Here is a 21297-nt window from a genome sequence, read left to right as displayed (position 1 = left end):
CCCAATCCTGAAGCCAGCCAGCCACAGAAGTCACACCAAAATGCTTCCACTGGATTTTTTTAATTACTAAAATTCAATGTATTTGATTGTTGAGTCTGCATTTATAAATATTATTTGTTCTCCCTTCATGGAATAAATAAATAATATTTATAAATTCTGCTGAGGCAATCTATGTAATCTTGTTTAAATAACTCCTGGACTTTCAAATCCTAGAATCTTAGCTTTGGAAGAATGCTTAGAGGTGATGAAGCTCCGCTTTCCTACCCAGTGCAATATTTCTAATTATATCCCTGACAGATGGGCATCTAAAACTCCATTTAATGCTTTCAGTCACAGGTGGCCTTATCAGGATTCTGGTGGCTTGGCCATACCTGGAAATATAATCATCAGCTGACACCTCATTACATTCTAGCTATTTGGAATGGGAGTTTTACCAGCTTGTTCCTCCTCCACTCCAGCCAGAATAATAGGGTTTGGAAAAGTGGACAGGACTGAGTCTGCAACTGCTTTGAGGAAGAAGCTTTCTGTTCTTAACAAGGCAGAACCTCCTTGGTCCAAAACTAATTTGTTTCTTGAAGCTGGTGGCTCCCCCTTAGTTTCAAGATCTCCACCTTCCCATAGATCTGGCTTAGAATATAGAAAGGAGCCAATAGAAGGTGACCTCCAACCCTTAGGGAAAGGAAGAGCAAATCTGGAAACTCAACAAATATGAAGCTAATTCTGCGTGACTAGTTAAGACCAGAAGTTTGGTGAATTGAACTGAATAAATTTAACTTAAAGACTCAGGATTGCAAGAGACATCAGCAATCAATCAACTTAAAAAAGAAAAAGTGATAGCCCCAAAGACAAGATATAAGAAGATACCTCTCCCCACAGCTGTGTAAAGATGAGGGATCCAGAGGTATAGATCATTGCATATGTTATTGTTGGGTTTGTTTTGGCTATGTATTGATCCCTTTTCCTGATTCTTTTTCTTCTTCCTCTTCTTGTTCTTTTTTTAAGTCTCTTTTAGAAAGACATGAACTGATGCAGAGTAAAAGGGAGCAGAAACAAGAGAACAATTTAACACCAACATTATAAAAAACTTTTGCAAACTGATGAAGGATGAGATGAAAAGGACCAGAGGAACAATCTACACAATAACAACTAAAAGCTGTAGGAACTACAATCAGTACATGACCATCCATGATTCCACCCAAGCGAGGATGGAGCATGCTCTTCAAGGTAGAGGTGAGGGGTCTAGGGGGCTCAAAGAGACAAGTTGTTTTGTTTTGTTTTTATGTACAGTCAACATAGGAATTCATTTAACTTAAAAATGTATATTTGCTACCAAAAAATTTTTCAAAGGCATGGGGTGAGAGAGAGAAAATAGATTTACAGTATTTTTTAATAGTGGGGGGGGAGAGTTTGCTGCAGATATGAAATGTTGCATGAACTTTGAGGAAAGTTTAAGCTTTACTTACCTTTTTTAGTTAGGCCATTCACAAAGCAAGAATAAACTGTAAATATTCATAGTATAAAAATAAAACATCAATAAAGCTTTAAAAGGGCTATGTTATATAGAATGGCTCTCTGGAAGGTGGGAGGAGGAGGGAAATGGGAAAATTTAAGTGACATAAAAAAGATATTGATAAAAAAATTGTTTGAAAGGGAAAGGGAAATCAAACTCAGAATAATAGAGATTCAAAGAAAGAAATGAAAACCAATTCTTGTCAAGGCCCTTGCGTTCAGTGAGGGAATAGAAATAAACATAAATAAACACAGGATAATTTGAGGAAGAAGAGACTCTTAATAACTCAAGAGATGCAGGGATGAGTCAGGAAGAGTTTTCCATAGTAAGTAGCACATGAGCTCAGCTTTGAAGGAAGTGAGGGATTCTCAGACATACAGGGAAGAAGGTGCATTCCAGGCCTGAGGGACAGCCAGGGAAGAGGCAAGGAGATAATAGATGGGTATGATGAGTTCGGAAAAGACAAAGTAGGCAATTCTACTGAGAGTATGTGAAGAGGGGTAGTAGGTGGAAAACTTATGGGAGAGGTGAGAGGTCAGGAGCCGATAGCCCAATTACAAGGTGAGGCTGAGCAATGAGTTTATACTATACAGAGTAATTCTTCATAGATGATCATTTCATGTAATTTTCTAAGACTTTCTAACTTTGAGTGGCCTAACAGTCTGAAAGCTAGGCATATGGAGACTGAACCAAAAAGGAGAATAGGAACCAAGTGGTATGAAGAATTATAGCATCTGCTTTTCACCGCTGAGCATCTGCAAAGATTCGCATAGGTCACAAGTGAAAATAAATTGGAATTCTCATTTTCATTTTCCATTCCTGTGAATGGAGATAATTGAAGGCAGGCAGAACCATCTGGAATAATACACAGTAGGGGCAGGAGTGAAACTCAATGAGAGGAGTCTTTCAAGACACATTAAAGTTATGGCTAAAGATATTCAAAGAAAAATACATAATAATAGTAACACATAACTTACTAGCAGCATCAGATTTACATAGCACTTTTCTCATAAAAATCTTGTGGGATAGGTTGTGGGTCATAATTAGCATCCCTACTTGAGAGATAGGAATCTAAGGCTCACATCATCAAGGAGCTTTTTAAAGTACCTACTAAGTGCCAAGAATAAGGACAAAAATGAGGCAGTCCCTGCCTTCAACGAGCTTACTTGCACTAGCAATTATAGAAAGATAGTGATTTGCTTGTGCTCATGCACTTACTAAGTATGAAACCAGAAATTCAAACCCAACTTCAAATGTTCTGACCTTATCTTTACCGAGGAATCTAAAGATTCAATAGCTCATAAAGTTGTGTCAGAGGAGGAAAGCAAAGAGACCTATCTCCAAAGAACCTAGAACTATAAAGGATCTTGGTGTGTTAGTCCATACCCCTCATTTTACAAATGAGGAAACTGAGGCACAGACAAGTTAAAATGACTTGCCCAAGGTCACACAAGGAATAAGTGTCAGTGGCAATATTTGAACACAGGTTCTCTGACTGGAAATCCATTGCCCTTAACCATTATGTTAAAATGCCTCCTCAGTCTTAAAAACAATAATAAAAATTCACATTAGTGAAGATGGGGTCCTGGACTCTCAAGACAGTAGGATCATGGGATCCCAGATTTAGGGGCAGAGGGCACCTCAGAAGAGGTCATCTGGTCTAACTCCCTCATTTAATTGATGTGGTACAGGGAATAGAGTGTTAGATGTGGAGTCATAAAGGCTTAAGTTCAAACCCCACATTAGACAGTTACTGGCTGTGTGACCCTGGGCAAGTCACTTAACCCCCATCTACCTCAGTTTCTTCAAGGGTAAAATAGGGATAATAATAGCACCTACCTCCCAGGGTTGTTGTGAGGATGAATGAGATAATATATATAACTGCTAACTAGAGTAATTAGGATGCTGAGGCCCAGAAAAGTGAGTACGCCCAAGACTACACAAATAGAAATAAAAGGAGGCAAGATTTTAAGCCAGCGAGTAAACTCCAACCCAAATGGCACATTCACAAACACAAAATGATCTCTGCCATTCTCTAGTTCAGGGCAATGGTGGAAACTAGGTCATCTAGGCCAGTCTTTACCTGAAGCTCCAACACTTGACCACCATGATTCATCTGACCTCTTAGGCAACCACATTCTCCATCTCTTTCAGACTTAGGCAGGCACAAAGTCAATCAATCAGCAGTATTTATCACACATCTACAATGTGCCAGGAACTGTTCCAGGTGCTAGAGACAAGACAAAAGGAAAAAGAATCCCTGCCCTCAAGGAGCTTATATTCTAACAGATGTTTGATGTTCTCTACTCAATTCACTCCTCAATTGGTCTGGCTTCCATCAAAGAGTCCTCTCTCAGTCAAGTTCCACACAGATGTCCTCTAGCTGCTCCTTGCAGGTAGATGTTCCAATTAACCCAAACTGATCTCCTATGGCTATAGAGATCCCGTATAGCAGAGTATCAGACCTAGAGCCAGAAAACCTGGGGTAAAGATCCTACCTCTGACATTTATTAGCTGCTTATAATGGCAAGTCAATACCTCTCCGAGACTCAGTTTCTCCATCTGTAGAAATTGGATAATACCTAATTTACAAGGTTGTTCTAAGTTCAAACGAGATCTTGTAGCCCCTCTTCCAGCTCTACTATCTCTATAGATGTTTCCTCCAATTCCCAGCTGCCTTCTCAACCTGGAAGAGCCCTCCAACCCTACACTCTGATTGTCTCCTCACCCTGGGAGATCATTCCACCCCAGAAGTCCTGATGATGGGCAAATATCTCCCAGAACCTCCATTTTGAGAAAGTGTCCGGGCCAGCCCATGCTCTCTCCTTTACATTTCTCTTTACTCCTGCTCCTAAGTGTCTTGACTTCTCCACGTCCTCCCCTCACTGCATACCTTCCTATTCCTCACCCTGACTTTTAAGCTCTCCTTTACATTAAAACAGATGCTCCTTGAGGGCAGGTATTGTCTTTGCTTGTGCTTGTATTTGTATTCCCAGCCCTTAGCACAGTGTGCAGCATACAGTAAACACTTAAAAACTGTTTGACTTGACTTGACTTGCTACATGCAACCTCTAAAGCACCATTAAATGTCAATTGTTTTTAGTATGAAGAAGCAGTAGAAGGTAGTAGATGGATTATGTCACTTTATTCCTCTAGGCCTCAGTTTCCTCAACTGTCAAACGAGAGGTACAAAATGACTTGTCTAAGGTCCCATAGCTATCAAGGGACAAAGCCAGGAATAGAATCCATGCCTTTCTGATCCTCAGTATCTCATGCTTTCTCAAGGTCACATAGCTGTTACACCTCTTAGGATCATGGGTACAGAACAGGAAGATCATTTTTGCAGATAGAAAAACTGAGGCTCAGAGTGATAATGACTTGATGGGGGTCCCATAGCTTGTAAGAGTCACAGGTAGAATGCAAACCCTAGAGCTTCCTTTCTCTAAATCCAGCACATTAGCCACTCCCACTTCCTAATCCTTGTTTCCTGTCCTTGTCTGATGAAATCTCATGTTCTAACAAAATAATGATAATAACAATTTCTGGTAAAAAAAAATAGTTCCTTCCTTTATCAAGATTCTCTCTAATTAATTCACTCAAAATGAGGGATACTTAAATATATTTTGATCTTAAAATCCAAATATAGTTTGAGATTCAATAACCATCTAGGTCATCTCTTACTATAGAAGAGGACATAGAGTGTAGTGGAAAGTGAGCCAGCCCGGAACTCAAGAGACTTGGTTTCAAGTTTGATCAGACATACTGGCTATGTGACCACGGACAAATAATCTCTTGAAGCTCTAAGGATTCCCTTGACCAGTTGTGTCAAACTCAAATAGTTATAGGGGCCACTAAATCACACCTAAGAATCTTTTGAGGCCAAATATTGACTTAGAAATCCACATAGTACTATTATTTATGTTTTGTTGTGTTTGTATTTATTTTGTTAAATATTTCCTAATTACATTGTACTGGTTTGGGCCACATTTGGGAGTGTTCCATGTATGACCTATCTGTCCTATGCCAATGTAATCAGAAATCTAGAAATCCATTTCTAGAAATCCATCAAAGCCATCCAGATCTGTTGACAATCAAGGAATGGTGAGTTTTAGCCCCCAACCCCTAAACTTCTACCTACCTCTACCCTGAAAGGGCACTTTTCAATCACTTTGTGGAAACTTGGTTTGGAAACCGAAATAGATTGGGGATTTTTCCCTCTTTTTTCTGTACATTGTTAACTTCAATTTTTATCCTTCTGCCTGGGGGCTTTCAGGCACAGAACTCATTTTTAATAAGTCAGAATGCTAAAATAAAATACCACACACATCAGAAAAGCTGCCACATAATTAGAGGCTTGGCTTTCAGGAAAGCAAGAGAGGGAGAGGAAAGTGAAAAAAAGCAGGAACAAGGTGGAGCGGGCAGAGTTACCTGGAGGGAATGTCACAAGGCCTCCCAATGACTACATAAGCCCTCTCAGGCAGGCACCCCCAGGGGAAACTCAAGCCTGGCTCTGCTCCCAACCCCCAAATAAAGAAAGGTGCACTATCTTTCCTTCTTGGGTATTCCATGGTGAAGTGACATTTGTGATTCTGTGTTTCTGAAGTACGTCTTGTGTCCCTGATGCAAAGTGTCACATTCTGCTCCAATAATCTTTCTGGGGCTTGACAAATTTTCTTGTTTTTAAAAGCCATGCATTCGTGCTTAGGAATTGGGTCCCTTTGTAAATCACAAGTGTGAATCAAGGAGAGAAAGGGTGGAATTCTGGGGTAGAGAGAGGGGGGACATCGTTGAGCCATGGGGAGTTGGTGGTGGAGAGTTAGGGCGAGTCCCACCAAGTTGCTATGTTCGCTTTCAATCATCTTCCTTCCATGGATGGCATCCTGGAGTAAGAGTGCCAGATGTGAGGAGCAGAGCCAAGATGGCGGCTGGAAAGCAGGGACCAGCGTGAGCTCCCTGCCGAGTCCCTCCAAAAACCTATAAAAAATGGCTCGGAACCAATTCTAGAACTGCAGAACCCACAAAACAGCAGAGGGAGGCAGGGCTTCAGCCCAGGACAGCCTAGATGGTCTCTGGGTGAGGTCTATCTCACACGGAGCTGGGAGCTGGGAAAGGAGTAGAGCAGAGCCCAGCCTGAGTGGCGTGGACCAACCAGACCAGGAGCCGGGCAGAGGGAGCCCTAGCACCCTGAATCAGTGAGCTGCGGCAGTTACCAGACTACTCAACCCACAAACACCAAAGACAGCAGAGAAGGTTAGTGGGAAAAGCTGCGGGAGTGGAAGGAGTTCGAGGTTTGGCTTCCAGCCTCGGGGGCAGCGGAGGTGGGGCAGCTACAGCTGCTGCTGCTTCTGGCCCCAGGCCCACTTGGTGGGAGGAATTAAGTGGCGGTTCAGAGCAGGAGTGCACTGCCTGCTGAAGATCTAAGTCCAGTCCGGGTTGGGGGTTCTTGGGGAAGGAGTAGTGCGGGTGTGACAGAGCTGGCACCTTCCCCCCAAACGTGGAACATAGAACTCTTTAGTCTACAAGCAGTCATACCCCCCTGAAAAACTCAAGGGTCAAGTTACTTGGTTGGGAATATGGCCAGGCAACGAAAACGCACCCAGATTCAGTCTCAGACTTTGCATTCTTTCTTTGGTGACAAAGAAGACCAAAACGTACAGCCTAAAGAAGTCAACAAAGTGCAAGAGCCTACAACAGAAACCTCCAAGAAAAACATGAACTGGTCCCAGGCCATGGAAGAGCTCTAAAAGGATTTGGAAAAGCAAGTTAGAGAAGTAGAGGAAAAATTTGGAAGAGAAATGAGAAGGATGCGAGAAAACCATGAAAACAAAGTCAATGACTTGCTAAAGGAGACCCAAAAAAATACTGAAAAATATACTGAAGAAAACAACACCTTAAAAAACAGACTAACTCAAATGGCAAAAGAGCTCCAAAAAGCCAATAAGGAGAAGAATGCCTTGAAAGGCAGAATTAGCCAAATGGAAAAGGAGGTCCAAAAGACCACTGAAGAAAATACTACTTTAAAAATTAGATTGGAGCAAGTGGAAGCTAGTGACTTTAAGAGAAATCAAGATATTATAAAACAGATCCAAAGGAATGAAAAAATGGAAGACAATGTGAAATATCTCATTGGAAAAACCACTGACCTGGAAAATAGATCCAGGAGAGATAATTTAAAAATTATTGGACTACCTGAAAGCCATGATCGAAAAAAGAGCCTAGATATCATCTTTCAAGAAATTATCAAGGAGAACTGCCCTGTTATTCTAGAGCCACAGGGCAAAATAGAAATTGAAAGAATCCGTCGATCGCCTCCTCAAATAGATCCCAAAAAGAAATCTCCCAGGAATATTGTCGCCAAATTCCAGAGCTCCCAGATAAGGAGAAAATACTGCAAGCAGCCAGAAAGAAACAATTTGAGTATTGTGGAAACCCAATCAGAATAACCCAAGATCTGGCAGCTTCGACATTAAGAGATCGAAGGGCTTGGAATACGATATTCCGGAGGTCAATGGAGCTAGGATTAAAGCCTAGAATCACCTACCCAGCAAAACTGAGTATCATGCTCCAAGGTAAAATATGGACTTTCAATAAAATAGAGCACTTTCAAGCTTTCTCAGTGAAAAGACCAGAACTGAATAGAAAATTTGACTTTCAAACACAAGAATCAAGAGAAGAATGAAAAGGTAATCAAGAAACAGAAATTGCAAGGGACTTACTAAAGTTGAACTGTTTTGTTTACATTCCTACATGGAAAGATGATGTGTATGATTCATGAGACCTCAGTAGTAGGGTAGTTGAAGGGAATATGCATATATATATATATATAGATATAGATATATGTTTCTGTATATATATAAGTGAATGTGTATGTATGTATGTATATATCTATATATATATGTATATATATATGTATATATATATGTATATATATATATATATATAAAAGAAAGAGAGAGCAGACACAGGGTGAGTTGAAGATGAAGGGAAGATATCTAAAATAAATAAAATCAAATTAAGGGATGAGAGAGGAACATACTGAGAGAGGGAGATAGGGAGAGATAGAATGGGGTGGATTATCTTGCATAAAGCTGGCAAGAGGAAGCAGTTCTGTGGGAGGAGGGGAGAGGGCAGATGAGGGGGGAAGGAGAGAACCTTGCTCTCATCAGATTTGGCCTGAGGAGGGAATACCATACATACCCAATTGGGTATCTTACCCCACAGGAAAGAAGAGGGAGGAAGATAAAAAGGGGGGGGATGATGGAGGGGAGGGCAGATTGGGGTGGAGGTAATCCAAAACAAACACTTTCAAAAGGAGACAGGGTCAAGGGAGAAAATTCAATAAAGGGGGATGGGTTGGGAAGGAGCAAAATAGTTAGTCTTTCACAACATGAGTATTGTGGAAGGGTTATACATAATGATACACATGAGGCCTATGTTGAATTGCTTGACTTCTTAGGGAGGGTGGGTGAGAAGGGAAGAGGGGAGAGAATTTGGAACTCAAAGTTTTAAAAACAGATGTTCAAAAACAAAAAAAAAATAAGTTTTTGCATGCAACTAGAAAATAAGATACACAGGCAATGGGGCATAGAAATGTATCTTGCCCTACAAGAAAGGAAGGGAAAAGGGGATGGGAGGGGAGTGGGATAATAGAGGGGAGGGCTGACTGGGGAACAGGGCAACCAGAATATATGCCATCTTGGAGTGGGGGGTAGGGTAGAAATGGGGAGAAAATTTGTAATTCAAACTCTAGTGAAAATCAATGCTGAAAACTAAATATGTTAAAAAAATAAATTTAAATTTAAGAAAAAGAGTGCCAGATGTGGCTTCAGACGTGTAACTAGCATGGGCGAATGAGGATTTTCTTCAGGAACCAATGTGGGGAGGGGAAGGGCTTCCTTCCAGGGATGGTGGTGCTTCTCCCAGATCACAGAACCATCCTAGATCTAGAGCTGAAAGAGCCCTCAAAGATCATCTAGTTCATCCCTCTCATTTCCAAAGAAGGAAGCTGAAGCCCAGAGGAGGGAAGAGACTCCCACAAGGTGACACCGCTAGAAAATATCTGAGGCTGTATTCAAATAAAACATTTGTACAGATGAGCAACTGAGGGTAGATTTGAATAATAATAGCCAGCATTTATAAGGTGCTTTAAAGATTGCCAAGAGCTTTGCGGATGTTAACTTCTTTCACCTTCTAAACAACCCAATGATTACCTAGCCCTCATTTTAAGATGAGGAAACTGAGGCAGAAAGAGGCTAAGTGGTTTGCCCAGAGACAATAGTCAGAGGCAAGATGCAAATTCAGATCTTCCTGATTCCAAATGCAGCACTCTATTGTTCCGCCTAGCTGACCCCTGCTCAGTGTCCTCTGCACTGCACCCTCACTCCTCACCCTGTAGTCTACTGGCAGTTTATAACACAGCTAATCCTGAATGAGTACTCTCAGAGCCCAGCTGCCAAGACATCCCCCTAGTTTCATATAAATTGAATGATCAAGGGGAAACCAGACTCTACTAAGGAATGAATATGCTCCTGAACCTTGGACCTAATGGCCATTTCTCCCTTCCCAGGTGACCTGCCTTCCCTGTCAATCATGGACAGGAACACACTCTCAGGGTGACAGGAAGCACAGTCCCTCCCACCCTCAAGTACACTCAAGGTCTACTGTTCATGGTGCCAACCCCAACTCCTTTCCCCCAACAACAATGGAATTCATGCCAGCAGCTGTCTTTCCCTCTGCCGATTATCTCCAATTTATCTAAGCTTTAATAGCTTAAAATGAGAAGATTTTTGTGACATCATATATTCCTTCTCTGTACATAGCTGTTTGCATTTTTTCCCATTAGCCTGTGAGCTCCTTAAGGGCAAGTCCTGTCTTTTGCTTTTCTTTGTACCACTAGGGCTTATCACAGTGCCTAACACATAAGAGGTCCTTAATAAATGCTTAATGAGGTAGGAGCCAAGATGGCTGCTGGAAAACAGGGGCTTGCTTAAGCCCTCCCCCAAATCCCTCCAATAAATGCTTAATGACTTGACTTCCAGGCTCTGAGGCCAGCTCTCTACTATGCCACACTGCCAGGACATACAAATGCAAAAAATGAAACAATCTTTGCCTTCAAGATGCTTAAATTCTCTAAAGGAGATGCTCCTGGAAGTCTCTTCCATATGTAAATGTATAAGCCTGTGACTGGTCCATGATATGATGCTACTTTCTTCATATTCGCATACTCAGGTACTTGGTTCTAATTCAAGTTGGGGTGGGAGGTGGGGGAAAAAGTAAAGAACCATTCTCTGTGAATTTTCTTGAAAGGACTTAAAATAGCTTGACTACTGGATGAAAATTCATGCAAGGAAAACAAATTCATAATTTTTAAACTTCAGTCACAGTTATCTTCCCACTGTAGTCATACCCTCCAACTGATTAAATCAAATTAAAGTAGAAAATTTAATTTTGAGTTCATTTTCACTAATAAAACAGCTTCAAACTACCACCTTAAGACACGATTTTAATTTTAAAAATTTCTCAATCAAAAATAAAATGTCCTTACATAAGATGGTAGGGCTTTTGAATTGCTGCATTAGAGCGCCCTCTGTTGGGGAAAATGCTAATATTTAAAAACTAAATTGAAAAGGATAACACAAAATTCAGAGCATCGAATTGGAGGCAAAGAACCATAACTAATGGTGTACACTATACAAAGCATGACTTTCCCTTTCATATCTAGATGCTCTCTATCTGGCCTTATCAGAAATTGCTAAATTACTGGGAATAAACTAAAAGGTAAACGTAATACTATAGTTAACATTAATTAAACCAGAAAGTTGTTATAATAAGAACTCCAGATTTGGAATCAAGGAAACTGGGTTCAGTTCCTGTCTGTGCCACTGCCTCGCTGTGAGTCTCTGGACAAGTCACTTAACTTCTCCAGGCTTCAGGCAACTCTAAGAGATGAGGAAGAAGTGAAGGGTGACAGTTCCAAAGAGTCCAATTTAGGCTTGATGTTGGGGTAAAATGCCCTAACAATTCGAGTCGTACAAAAGTGGAATAGAGCTGTCTCTGGAGGCAGTGAGTTTTCCTTCCTCCGAGATCTTCAAGTAGAACTTGGGTGACCACTTTTGATTATATCACAGTGAAGATTTCTTTAAGTAATAAGTTGGACCAGATGGCCACTGATGTTCCTTCTAACCTCCAAATGCTGCAGTTTTGTTAAATTTTAAATGGGTTGTGCTCTGTGACTATAGAGACTGGCCCTTGACTACTGAAACCCCAGGTGTTTGACCAATGAAATTAATGGAAGAAAATTAAGTCTTTTACCAGAATTATTTTTGAAGACCAGTGGCCTCAATAACTACTACTTCACTCTGTTTTTCTGTCTGAAATGTGCTCAAATACAAATTCACTTCTGCGAGAAAGAATTCTGTTTTTAAAATATAGACACCATTACTTATTCTCTACTTTGTGCCTTCCTAGCTAACAAAGTGGCTTCCATTCTTGCTGTGCCTTAAGTTCTCTGCTTTACTAATATACAATTACTTCATCAGTTGTGGTTACAACACCTTTACATGCCTTGTCTAATTTCCAAGAATCCCGGAGTTGGTGGAGATCTCAGTGGCTGGCCAGTTCCACCTTGGACACAGCCACCAAGGGGTCAATTACCCATTGTTTGAAATCCCCCAAAGAGAAAGAACCTATCTATGACATAGGTCATACTTCATATATGGGTTTTATATAAAGAAACTGAATCTCAAATTGGTTAAATAATTTGTCCAATTACCACCTGCGTCACTTTGCACAAATTACTTAACCTCTTTGAACCTGGTTCCATCATCAAGAAAATGGTGGTAGTTAAGGTCTTCCATAATCTGCATCTAGGTCTACCTTCCTACTGTTAACCTTTGCATACTAAAAGCTCCAGTAAATCTGGACCAATCATTTTTTCTGGGATTCATTTTCATAAGATAATAATCCCAAAATTGGAAGAGACTTTACAAGTCATCAGTTCTAATTCCTCGTCTTACAGATGAGAAAACAAACTCAGGACCAGGGCTTAGGTCACCAATGTCATAAGTGGCAGTATTAGGATTTGAATATACATTCTCAAACTCCAGATCTAGCATCTTTTTTTCCTCACTGGTGTTTCCTTATGTCTCTAGAATATCCCACCACTATTCCATTTGTCCATGTAATCCCTAATGCCTGAAATCTGCTGCTATCTTGCCTTTCCTACCTTACCTTCTATCCCACCACCATTTCCAACTCAGGTAGAAAATTGTTCATGAAATCTTTCATGATTCCAAAAGCCAGAGTTAAATCTTGCCTCCTCTCAATCCCCTTGATACTATATTTTCACCTTTGTTAAGCACTCACTGTGCTCTAATTTTCAGAAGTTTCATAGATTTAGGACCTTAAAAGGTTATCTAATCTCTCCATTTTACAGATGAAAAAACTGAGGCTAGAGAAGTGAAATATCTTCCCTAAAGTAACCCCAGTCCCTCCAATTAGAACCAGTAAGAGTAACGATTGGTTTATTCTTCAGACTTATATCCTCAGAGCCTAGAACATAGTAGGAACTTTATAAATGTTCCTTGGCTGAATGATTGATGGAAGTAGGTATACCATAAAGGTAGCAGAAGTAAGACTTGAACCTAGATCTTCTAACTCCAAAAGCAATGTCCTTTTCCACTACACCAAACTTCAGGATGGCCATACACATTGTATCTCCCCTATAGATCATGAAATCCTTAAGAATCAAACTATCTTAGTTATCTTCATGTTCCCCTCAGTGCCCAGCATGAAGACTTCTATATAATAGGAAGTCAGTAAGTACTTGTTGAAGTGAATGAAATTGAAGGTTATTGGGATACCAGAAAATGAGAGGAAAGCTATTCTGGATCATGGGAAACCAGAGAACAAGGTAGACCTGAGTTCCTGCCCAGAACCTCCACCCGAAGAAATGCCTGGGCCAGCCTCATTTCACTTCCCTTCTTATTCTCCGCACTTTTCAACCTCTGCCCTCTTGGAGGTACAATCTCTTCTACTTTTCAGCTCTCCTTTATATACAATCTTCCTCTATTAGAATAGAAGCTCCTTCAGGGTAGGCACTCTCTTTCTTTTTGACTATATTCATTATCCCAGGACTTGGCACAGTTCCTGCCATATAGTAAGCACAAGATAAAAGTTTTATCTATCCATCTATATGACCTTGACAAAGAGAAGGGCCATAATTTTGTTAGAGACTAGGGGGGAGAAGAGGAAGAGATACTGAGGTGTGATGTCAAAGGGTTCTGAGATGAAGAAAAGAGGGTAAGATGGAGACTACAGTAAATGATGTCAATTTTCCTGGTGAAGTAAGTCAAGGTTCTCAAGCAAAAGAAGTGGAAGAGAAAAGAGAGGTGGGGAATGCTTGAGGAGAGGTTTGGAATAGCTTCTGTGGGGAGTAAAATGGAAAATCAATTAGGGGAGAATAAAAGAACTGTCTTTGTGGAAAGGAGGGCCTATTTGAAGTTGGATAACATGAATTTATAATGTACCTAGTCAGCAGGGTTATGAGGCTTCCTCCAGCTCCATTTATCAGCAGGTGAGTAGGAACAGACAAAGTCGATAATGGAAATATTCCAGAGCTGAGGTCTTGTATGGGATGAGTGACAATATGACAAAGAGCTGAGGAGTTCCAAACTAAAGGAACATGTGGAAGTGAATTCATTGACTACTGGATCAAAAATGGAAGAAGAGGAAAGGGGAGTCAAATGACACCCTGGGAAACGACTGAGTGGTAGAGGGATTTGTGGTCATGATGACAGCAAAGAATCTGTTTAGGAAGGATGAGGTATAGGAAGAGATGGAAGGAGCAGAGGCTACGGTCTGTAACATCCAAGTTATTTTTCATTTTTTTTTACTGAGAAAGTGAAATCCATGAGGGTAATGGTGAGATCTATGGTATAACCTTCCCTCTGTGTGTGTGTATGTGTGTGTGTGTGTGTGTGTGTGTGTGTGTGTGTGTGTGTGTGGTGAAGTGAAGGGATAGGTCATGGAATTTAAGGAGACTGGAAGTAAGAGATTAAGGGATTTGAGAAATTGGCAAGGAACTGAAGCTGAAGGAATTGGAGAGGAGAGGAAGCCAGTAAGATCTCCCGGAGTAAGAAGCAAGAATAACCCAAGGACTGGCCTATACTGGCCACAACAATCTAGGGTGGGTGGAAATTTTTAACCAAATGGATTTCAAAGCAGGAGAAGTTTCTGACTAATGGAGGTAAAGAGAGTCTATAAATGGCAGTAGGAAGAAAGCAGTATTTGACCTTTCCCTCCCAGACCAGTGTGCTGTGGATGTAAGTGAATGATAGCCAGCACTTTCATGTAGGGAAACCCAGTTCTTTGTGAAGCTAACAGGTGGAAAAAGTGAGGCACAAAGAGGTCCAGGACTAAGAGAAATTTGTCCTCTATGGAATGGGACTGAGAGGCATTAACACAATAATTCTGATACATTGTAGGTAAAATTCATTTCAGTGGGCTAGCCTGGGAACTTGGCCACTAGTTATTACAGTTTCTATGAAAAAGAGTTCCAGGATCCCAGAGCACCCATTTAGCAAGCAAAGCATTGGAACACAACTCTGTCTTCAGTTGTGGACTGAGGGGGCTTGCTTTAAGTAATGAACAAGAATGATACCAGAAGGTAAGATACAAGATTTGCTCATGAAACCCAAGTTGATGCTGTAAAAATTCATAAAATTATTCCTTTCCATAAAAACTGCCACAAGGCACAGAGAACATATGAATAAACTCTACTTCAGCCAGTAAAAGATATATGTATATCTAGATATAGATATGTATATATGTGTAAGTATATGTATATACAGACACACATACACACACGGCAGGGGGTGGGGGGAGGTTTTTATAGAGTCTAATAATCTACTGGGCTATAGAAGACAGTCTACCTTTAAAAGAAAGTCTAAGAGATAAACACTGTCAAGGAAGGTGTTAGGAGTGGCCAGGGGGTGGCTATATGCCATAATCCACTATAATTAACCTTTCTTTGAACAGAGACTCACTAACTGAATTCCCACCTCTTGCCATGTTTTTGTTTTGTTTTTTGTTTTTTTGTTTGGTTTTGAGGGAGTTTTTGTTTGTTTGTTTACAGTAACAAAAAGCTATGGGAGATTTCTCTGACAGGGACCTGGTTCCATTTTGGGCTTTTCAATACATGGTAAGATATTGAAAAGTGACAGTGTAGTTTGACAGTTCGCTGTCTTTGATCCAGAAAATACAGAGTATTATGTTAGTCAGTCAATAAACATTTACTAAGCCCCTGCTCAATGTCAGGCACTGCTCTAATTGCTGAGGCAACAAATAAAGACAAAAAAATAGTCCCTGCCCTGATGGAGCTCACAATGTAATGGGTGAGACAACCCGTAAATAACTAAGTCCACACAAAATATGTACGTAGTAACTGGAAGATAACATTAAAGGAGAAGGCACTAGCAGCTGGAGATCTCCCTCCACCAATGCAACTGTCTGGCAACTAGGAGATCATGGGATCATAGATTAAGAACTTGGAGAGAAGGCCATCAAGAGAAGTCATCAAGTCCAAGCCCTCATTTTACAGATGAGGAAACTGAGGCCCAGGGAGGTGAACTATCTTGTCCTGGCTCCCTCAGCTAATAAGTGTCTGAGGTGGGATTCAGACTCACACCTTCTTAATTCCAACACTCCATTGACAATACACACTTAATAAATGTTTACTGGCTGACTGAAAACACCACCTTGTCTCTCCAAACGCAAGTGCTAGGGACTTTACCTGAGGCACATAGGGGTTAAGCAACTCACCCATGGTCCCTGGTCTTCCTGACTCCAAGGTCAACACTTTATCCACTCCTCCATGCTATCTCTATATTTTCTTTGAAAACATTATAATAATAAATTTTCCTTCCAATGTGAATATATTTCTGATCCTCCATCAATAGGGCATCAGTTAAGGTTATTGTGGCAAGATCAACAAAATACTATCTTCTACAATGCTTTCCATAAAGTCTGGTCTCTTATTAATTGTACAAGGGTATGGTTTTGCTTCTTAAAATTTTGTAAATACATGTATTATCTTTCCTCACTCTGAGGAATGCAAATGAATATTGCTGGCTATGGAACACAGGCACACACACAGACACACACACACACACACGCACACATGCCGACATACATGCATATCTATATATAACTACATTAATAAGTAAGGCTTTTATCCCCTAATTAAGATCCTTTTTTATGGCAAAGTTATTCTACCTCTCCTATGGAATATCATCATTTCCCATGTAGAATCCAAGAAGAAGAAACCATGAGCTTCTCCATAAGGCCTCAAATTTCTTACTTGATAGAACAACCCAAGGTCATTCTCTTGACACATGACAAATAACTGGCATACATCTGGTTAAGTGTTAATCGTCCCTTGCTTTTTGCTTTCACTAACCAAGAAGCTCTCCTCGCTAATACCTGCCTGAATAAAGTGTCCATCTGTGCCAGCCAAGCAGGTCTCTCCATCTTTGCTCAATAATACCTTCATAGATGAAGTGTCCATCGGGGCCTAGACAACCCTGTAGTATCTGACATTAAAGGTGAGACCCTCCACATCCCAGCTGTTGTAAATCTTGAGTAAAATAAGGAATATTCCACTCTACTCACTTTATCCTCATAATAAGCTTGGGAAATTAATGCTATTATCATCCCCCTTTTACAGAATTCTAGTTCTATGATTCTTAGATTAATGGTCAAGCTGGAAGGGACCTCAGAGAAGGGGTAATCCAACTCTGTCACTCCTACAGAAGGAGAAACTAAGAATAGTCTTTCCTAAGGCAGCAAGAGGTAGCACCAAGAGAAAGTCAATAACTCTGGTCTATGCCATAGAATCACAGGTCAGAGGAGGTAGGGATGCTTGAGATCACATCACCAAACCCCTTATTTTACAGGTAAAAAACAAGAATTTCTAAGTGGAAAGATGGACCCTAGCAGCCATCTAGTCTGACCCATATCTCTCTAGAATAACACACCCAACAAGGGGTCATCCAAGTCTTGCTAAAAGACCACCAGTGATGGGGGAAGCCCTTTCCATTTTTGGAGAACTCTGACAGGAAATACTTCCTTGTATTAAACCTAGATTTTCCACTTCACAAATTCGACCTCTCTAAAGCAAGGGTTCTAATTTTTTGTGTGTGTCATGTACTATGTCTGGGTGTCTGATGAGATCTATGGACACCTCAGAATAATGTTTTCAAATATGTAAAATAAAATACAAAAACTTGCAAAGAAAAACACAGTTATACTGAAGTATACCTCTCAAAATACTTTTTAAAAGTTCATGGATACCAAGTTAAGAACCTCTGTTCTGGGGTCAAAGAGAAGTCGCATTCTTCATTGAGGCAATGGGCCTTTTAAATACTTGAAGACAACCATCATTTCCCTCCTCCCCTTGGCCTTCTTTTCTCTACCCTGGATACTCCCTAGTTCCATTAACAGATTCTCAGATAACATGCACTCCAGGTCCTTCATCATCCTCACTGTCCTACTCTGCCCACTCTCCAGGTCATCAACATTCTTGATAACAGGAAAGTCAAGTCAAAGAAAAGTCTTTTATGTTCATGTTGACAATAGAGTGATGATGTTTTTGGCCTCAACCAATTCTAAAAGGCCGTGCACCCAGGTACAGAGAGATTATGATTCATGCTGGTAGAAGGGAGAGGCACACTAATAAAATCACAACTCTTTAATAATGTTGAAGGAAGTGGCTCCTGAAGCTGTCATGCCCTTGTGAATGATATATTTATATGTGTATCAAGGAGATTAATATACAAAGAGTCAAGGGAGTGAGAGAAGAGAGTCCAGACCTAGACATGACTTGACCTATGGAACAATCTCTTATTTAAGTCATCCTCTCTCTACTCACACAATTACAGCCCTAATTCAGACCCTCATCACCTCTTGAATGGACCACGTAATGGTCTTCTAATTGGGCTCTCTGCCCCAAGTCTCCTCCTACTCACAATCTTTCCTTAATTAGGCTGCCGAAGTGATTTTTCTAAAGCCTAAGTTTGGACATGTCACCCTACCTCCTTATTCAATATACTCCAATAGCTCCTCATTACCTCCAGGATCGAATTTAATCTCCTCTGTTTGGCATTTAAAACTCTTCACAACCTATCTACCCTTGTCTTGTCTTTCCAGGCTTCTTAACTCTATGATGCAGCTATATTGGTTTACACAACACCCTGTCTTCCGTCTCTTCAGCATTCTCACTGGCTCTCCTCCATGCCTGGAATGCTCTCCCCCTTCCCCTCCAACTCTGGTTTTTCCTGGATTTCATCAAGACTTGGCTCAAATAGGACTTTTCCCAGGAGTCTGTTCCTAGTGCCTTCAACTGCTAGTGCCTTCCTTCCTCTTAGATTACCTTCTATCTAGTCTGTATATGTTTTGTGCACAGATAGTTGTTTACATGCCCACTTTAGAATGTAATCTCCTTGGGGGCAGGCATTGTTTTCACCTCTCTTTGTATCCCCAGCACTTGGCACAGTGCCTAGAAAATAGTATGCATTTAATAAATGCTTGTTGAATGACTGACAGAACAGTAGTTCCCAAAAGTGGGTAATATTTATGTCAGTGCTATGAGATATAAAACAATATGTATTATAGAACTGATGTGAAATGTCACTGGGTGTGTACCTGTGAGTTAACATCAAGGGTTGATTCACCTGTCCCTTAGACATAAATGTAGACCTTTAAACAATGGAGGAACAACCATTTGCCATTGGACTTACCACCGCCTGGCTCCCATTCTTCCCAAGTTCCTCCTCTGAAATCTTGCTCAGATTATCTAAGTAGTGGTCTGAGATCGTATGACACAAATCTTCAAAAGAGTAATCCTTCTCTTGACAGAGTTTGATTTCATCCAAGAGCTTTGATAATTCTCCAGTCACTGCTTCACCTTGAACCCAAATGATTAGAACTTTATAGACAACCAGGTTATTTCTGTTGTTAAATTATAAAAATATACAAGTTTTATGGATGACAGGAGGGAGCTAAATCATAGTATACAAAACTTGGTAGCTCTAATATACTCACTGGAAGCATTTCTATGAGAAGGGCATTTTCAGACATGGCCAATGGGTTGAACTGTTTTACTTCGTTATTCTTGTTGGTATATAGGCAGCTAGGTGGTGCTGCAGTAGATAAAGTGCCAGGCCTGGAGTCATAAAGACTCATCTTCCTGAGTTCAAATCCAGCCTCAGACACTTACTAGCTGTGTGACCCTGGGCAGGTCTCTTAACCCTGTTTGCCTCAGTTTCCTCATCTGTAAAATGAGCTGGGGAAGGAAATAGCAAACCAGTCCAGTGTCTCTGCCAAGAAAACTCCGAAGGGGGTCACAAAGAGGTGGACATAACTGAAAAACAACTAAACAAAAACAACTTATTTGTATACCCTACAATGAAAGGCTTCAGAGGAGGTGAGGATGGAGGCAGGTTAGTGGATGCTGAAAGAGGTACCCTTCCAAAACATAAAATAAAAGAGCATCAATTAACAAAAACATAACAGAGAACCAAAATAATTCAGAAGAGGACAAAAACAGGTCAATTTTCTTACTACTGTTAATTTTAGTTAAATTTTTAGAAAATTGTATTTAATCAGTTTATGGTTTCAAATATAATCATCTTTTTGTTCTTTTCATTGTTGTTCAGTCACTTTTCAGTTGCATCCAACTCTTCATGACTCCATTTGGAGTTTTCTTGGCAGAGATACTGGTGTGATTTGCCATTTCCTTCTCCAGCTCATTTGACAGATGAGGAAACAGGATTAAGGGACTTGCCCAGAGTCACACAGCTAGCAGGTGACAGAGGTCAGATTTGAACTCAGGAAGAGGGGTCTTCCTGACTCCAGGCCCAGTGTTCTATCCACTGTGCCACCTAACTACCCTTTCATTTTGTATTGAAATATAAACATTGCTGATGATTGTTACGTTCATATTTTAAGTTCAAAAAAAATTCTAAGAGTATTTCTACCCACACGTATGCACAGAGAAAACCTATATTCAAGTTTCATGAACTCAGATTTTTTAAAAAAAATGGAAGTGGTAGGTATTAAATTAGCACCTAGAATTAATTCTTTTCTTATTTTGGTCATTATATTTTGTTTTTCTGTCATCTTCCATTTCAAATACAACCACCCTCACTTCTTATTCCCAGCAAGCTATCTCTTATCAGTAGATTTTAAAAGGCAGCAAAATCAACCAATATATTAAGTAGTCTGGCACTGCACCCAATAGCATTAAGTCTTTCAAACCCCCAAAATAGTTAACAATCAATTTTTTTAAGAAAAATCTGTCTCTGCCTTTTGTCTGCTGTAAATTTCAAATTTCAATACAGAAGAGCTGAAGTAGGCTGTCATTCTGAAAACAAAAAAAGCTGGCTGCTCTTGCTTGAAAATGAGCATTTTTGCTCTAAACTAAGCACATTTCAGAAAGTTGTGATTATGAACTACAGAAAGTGTGTGGAATCCCATTCATTCCCCTCAGATTATTTCACAAAAATCTGTCTCCCCTACTCTGTTCCCTGGAACTGAAAGAGTTGGTAAAGACTTCAAAGTAGGCCACTCACTTTTGGTCTTTTGGGACGGTGAATTAACAGGTGATGAAATGCACGTCTGGTGTGTAGTACATTCCGACTCGTTCTCTTCCAGGACTGTGGCTTTGTCTCCACCTTCCAAATATTCTGTGTATACACATTGCATTATAAAAGTTACAATTTCCTATTTCC

The 21297-nt window shown here is 40.4% G+C and overlaps 1 protein-coding gene across 1 annotated transcript in view; it reads right to left on the bottom strand.

The window, feature by feature from the left end:
- LOC118851198 (ankyrin repeat and sterile alpha motif domain-containing protein 1B-like) overlaps window positions 1–21297 on the bottom strand; it is a 169132-nt gene that overhangs the window by 60826 nt on the left and 87009 nt on the right. The window contains exons 8-9 of the mRNA XM_036760705.1: window positions 21139–21252; window positions 19306–19472 (exon numbers count right to left, since the gene is read on the bottom strand). Coding sequence (XP_036616600.1) covers window positions 19306–19472; window positions 21139–21252 — 281 coding nt within the window. The remainder of the gene's footprint in view (window positions 1–19305; window positions 19473–21138; window positions 21253–21297) is intronic.

Source organism: Trichosurus vulpecula, chromosome 5 (genome assembly GCF_011100635.1).
Source record: "Trichosurus vulpecula isolate mTriVul1 chromosome 5, mTriVul1.pri, whole genome shotgun sequence".
Lineage (NCBI taxonomy): Eukaryota > Metazoa > Chordata > Mammalia > Diprotodontia > Phalangeridae > Trichosurus > Trichosurus vulpecula.
This window is presented reverse-complemented; position numbering and strand designations above follow the sequence as displayed.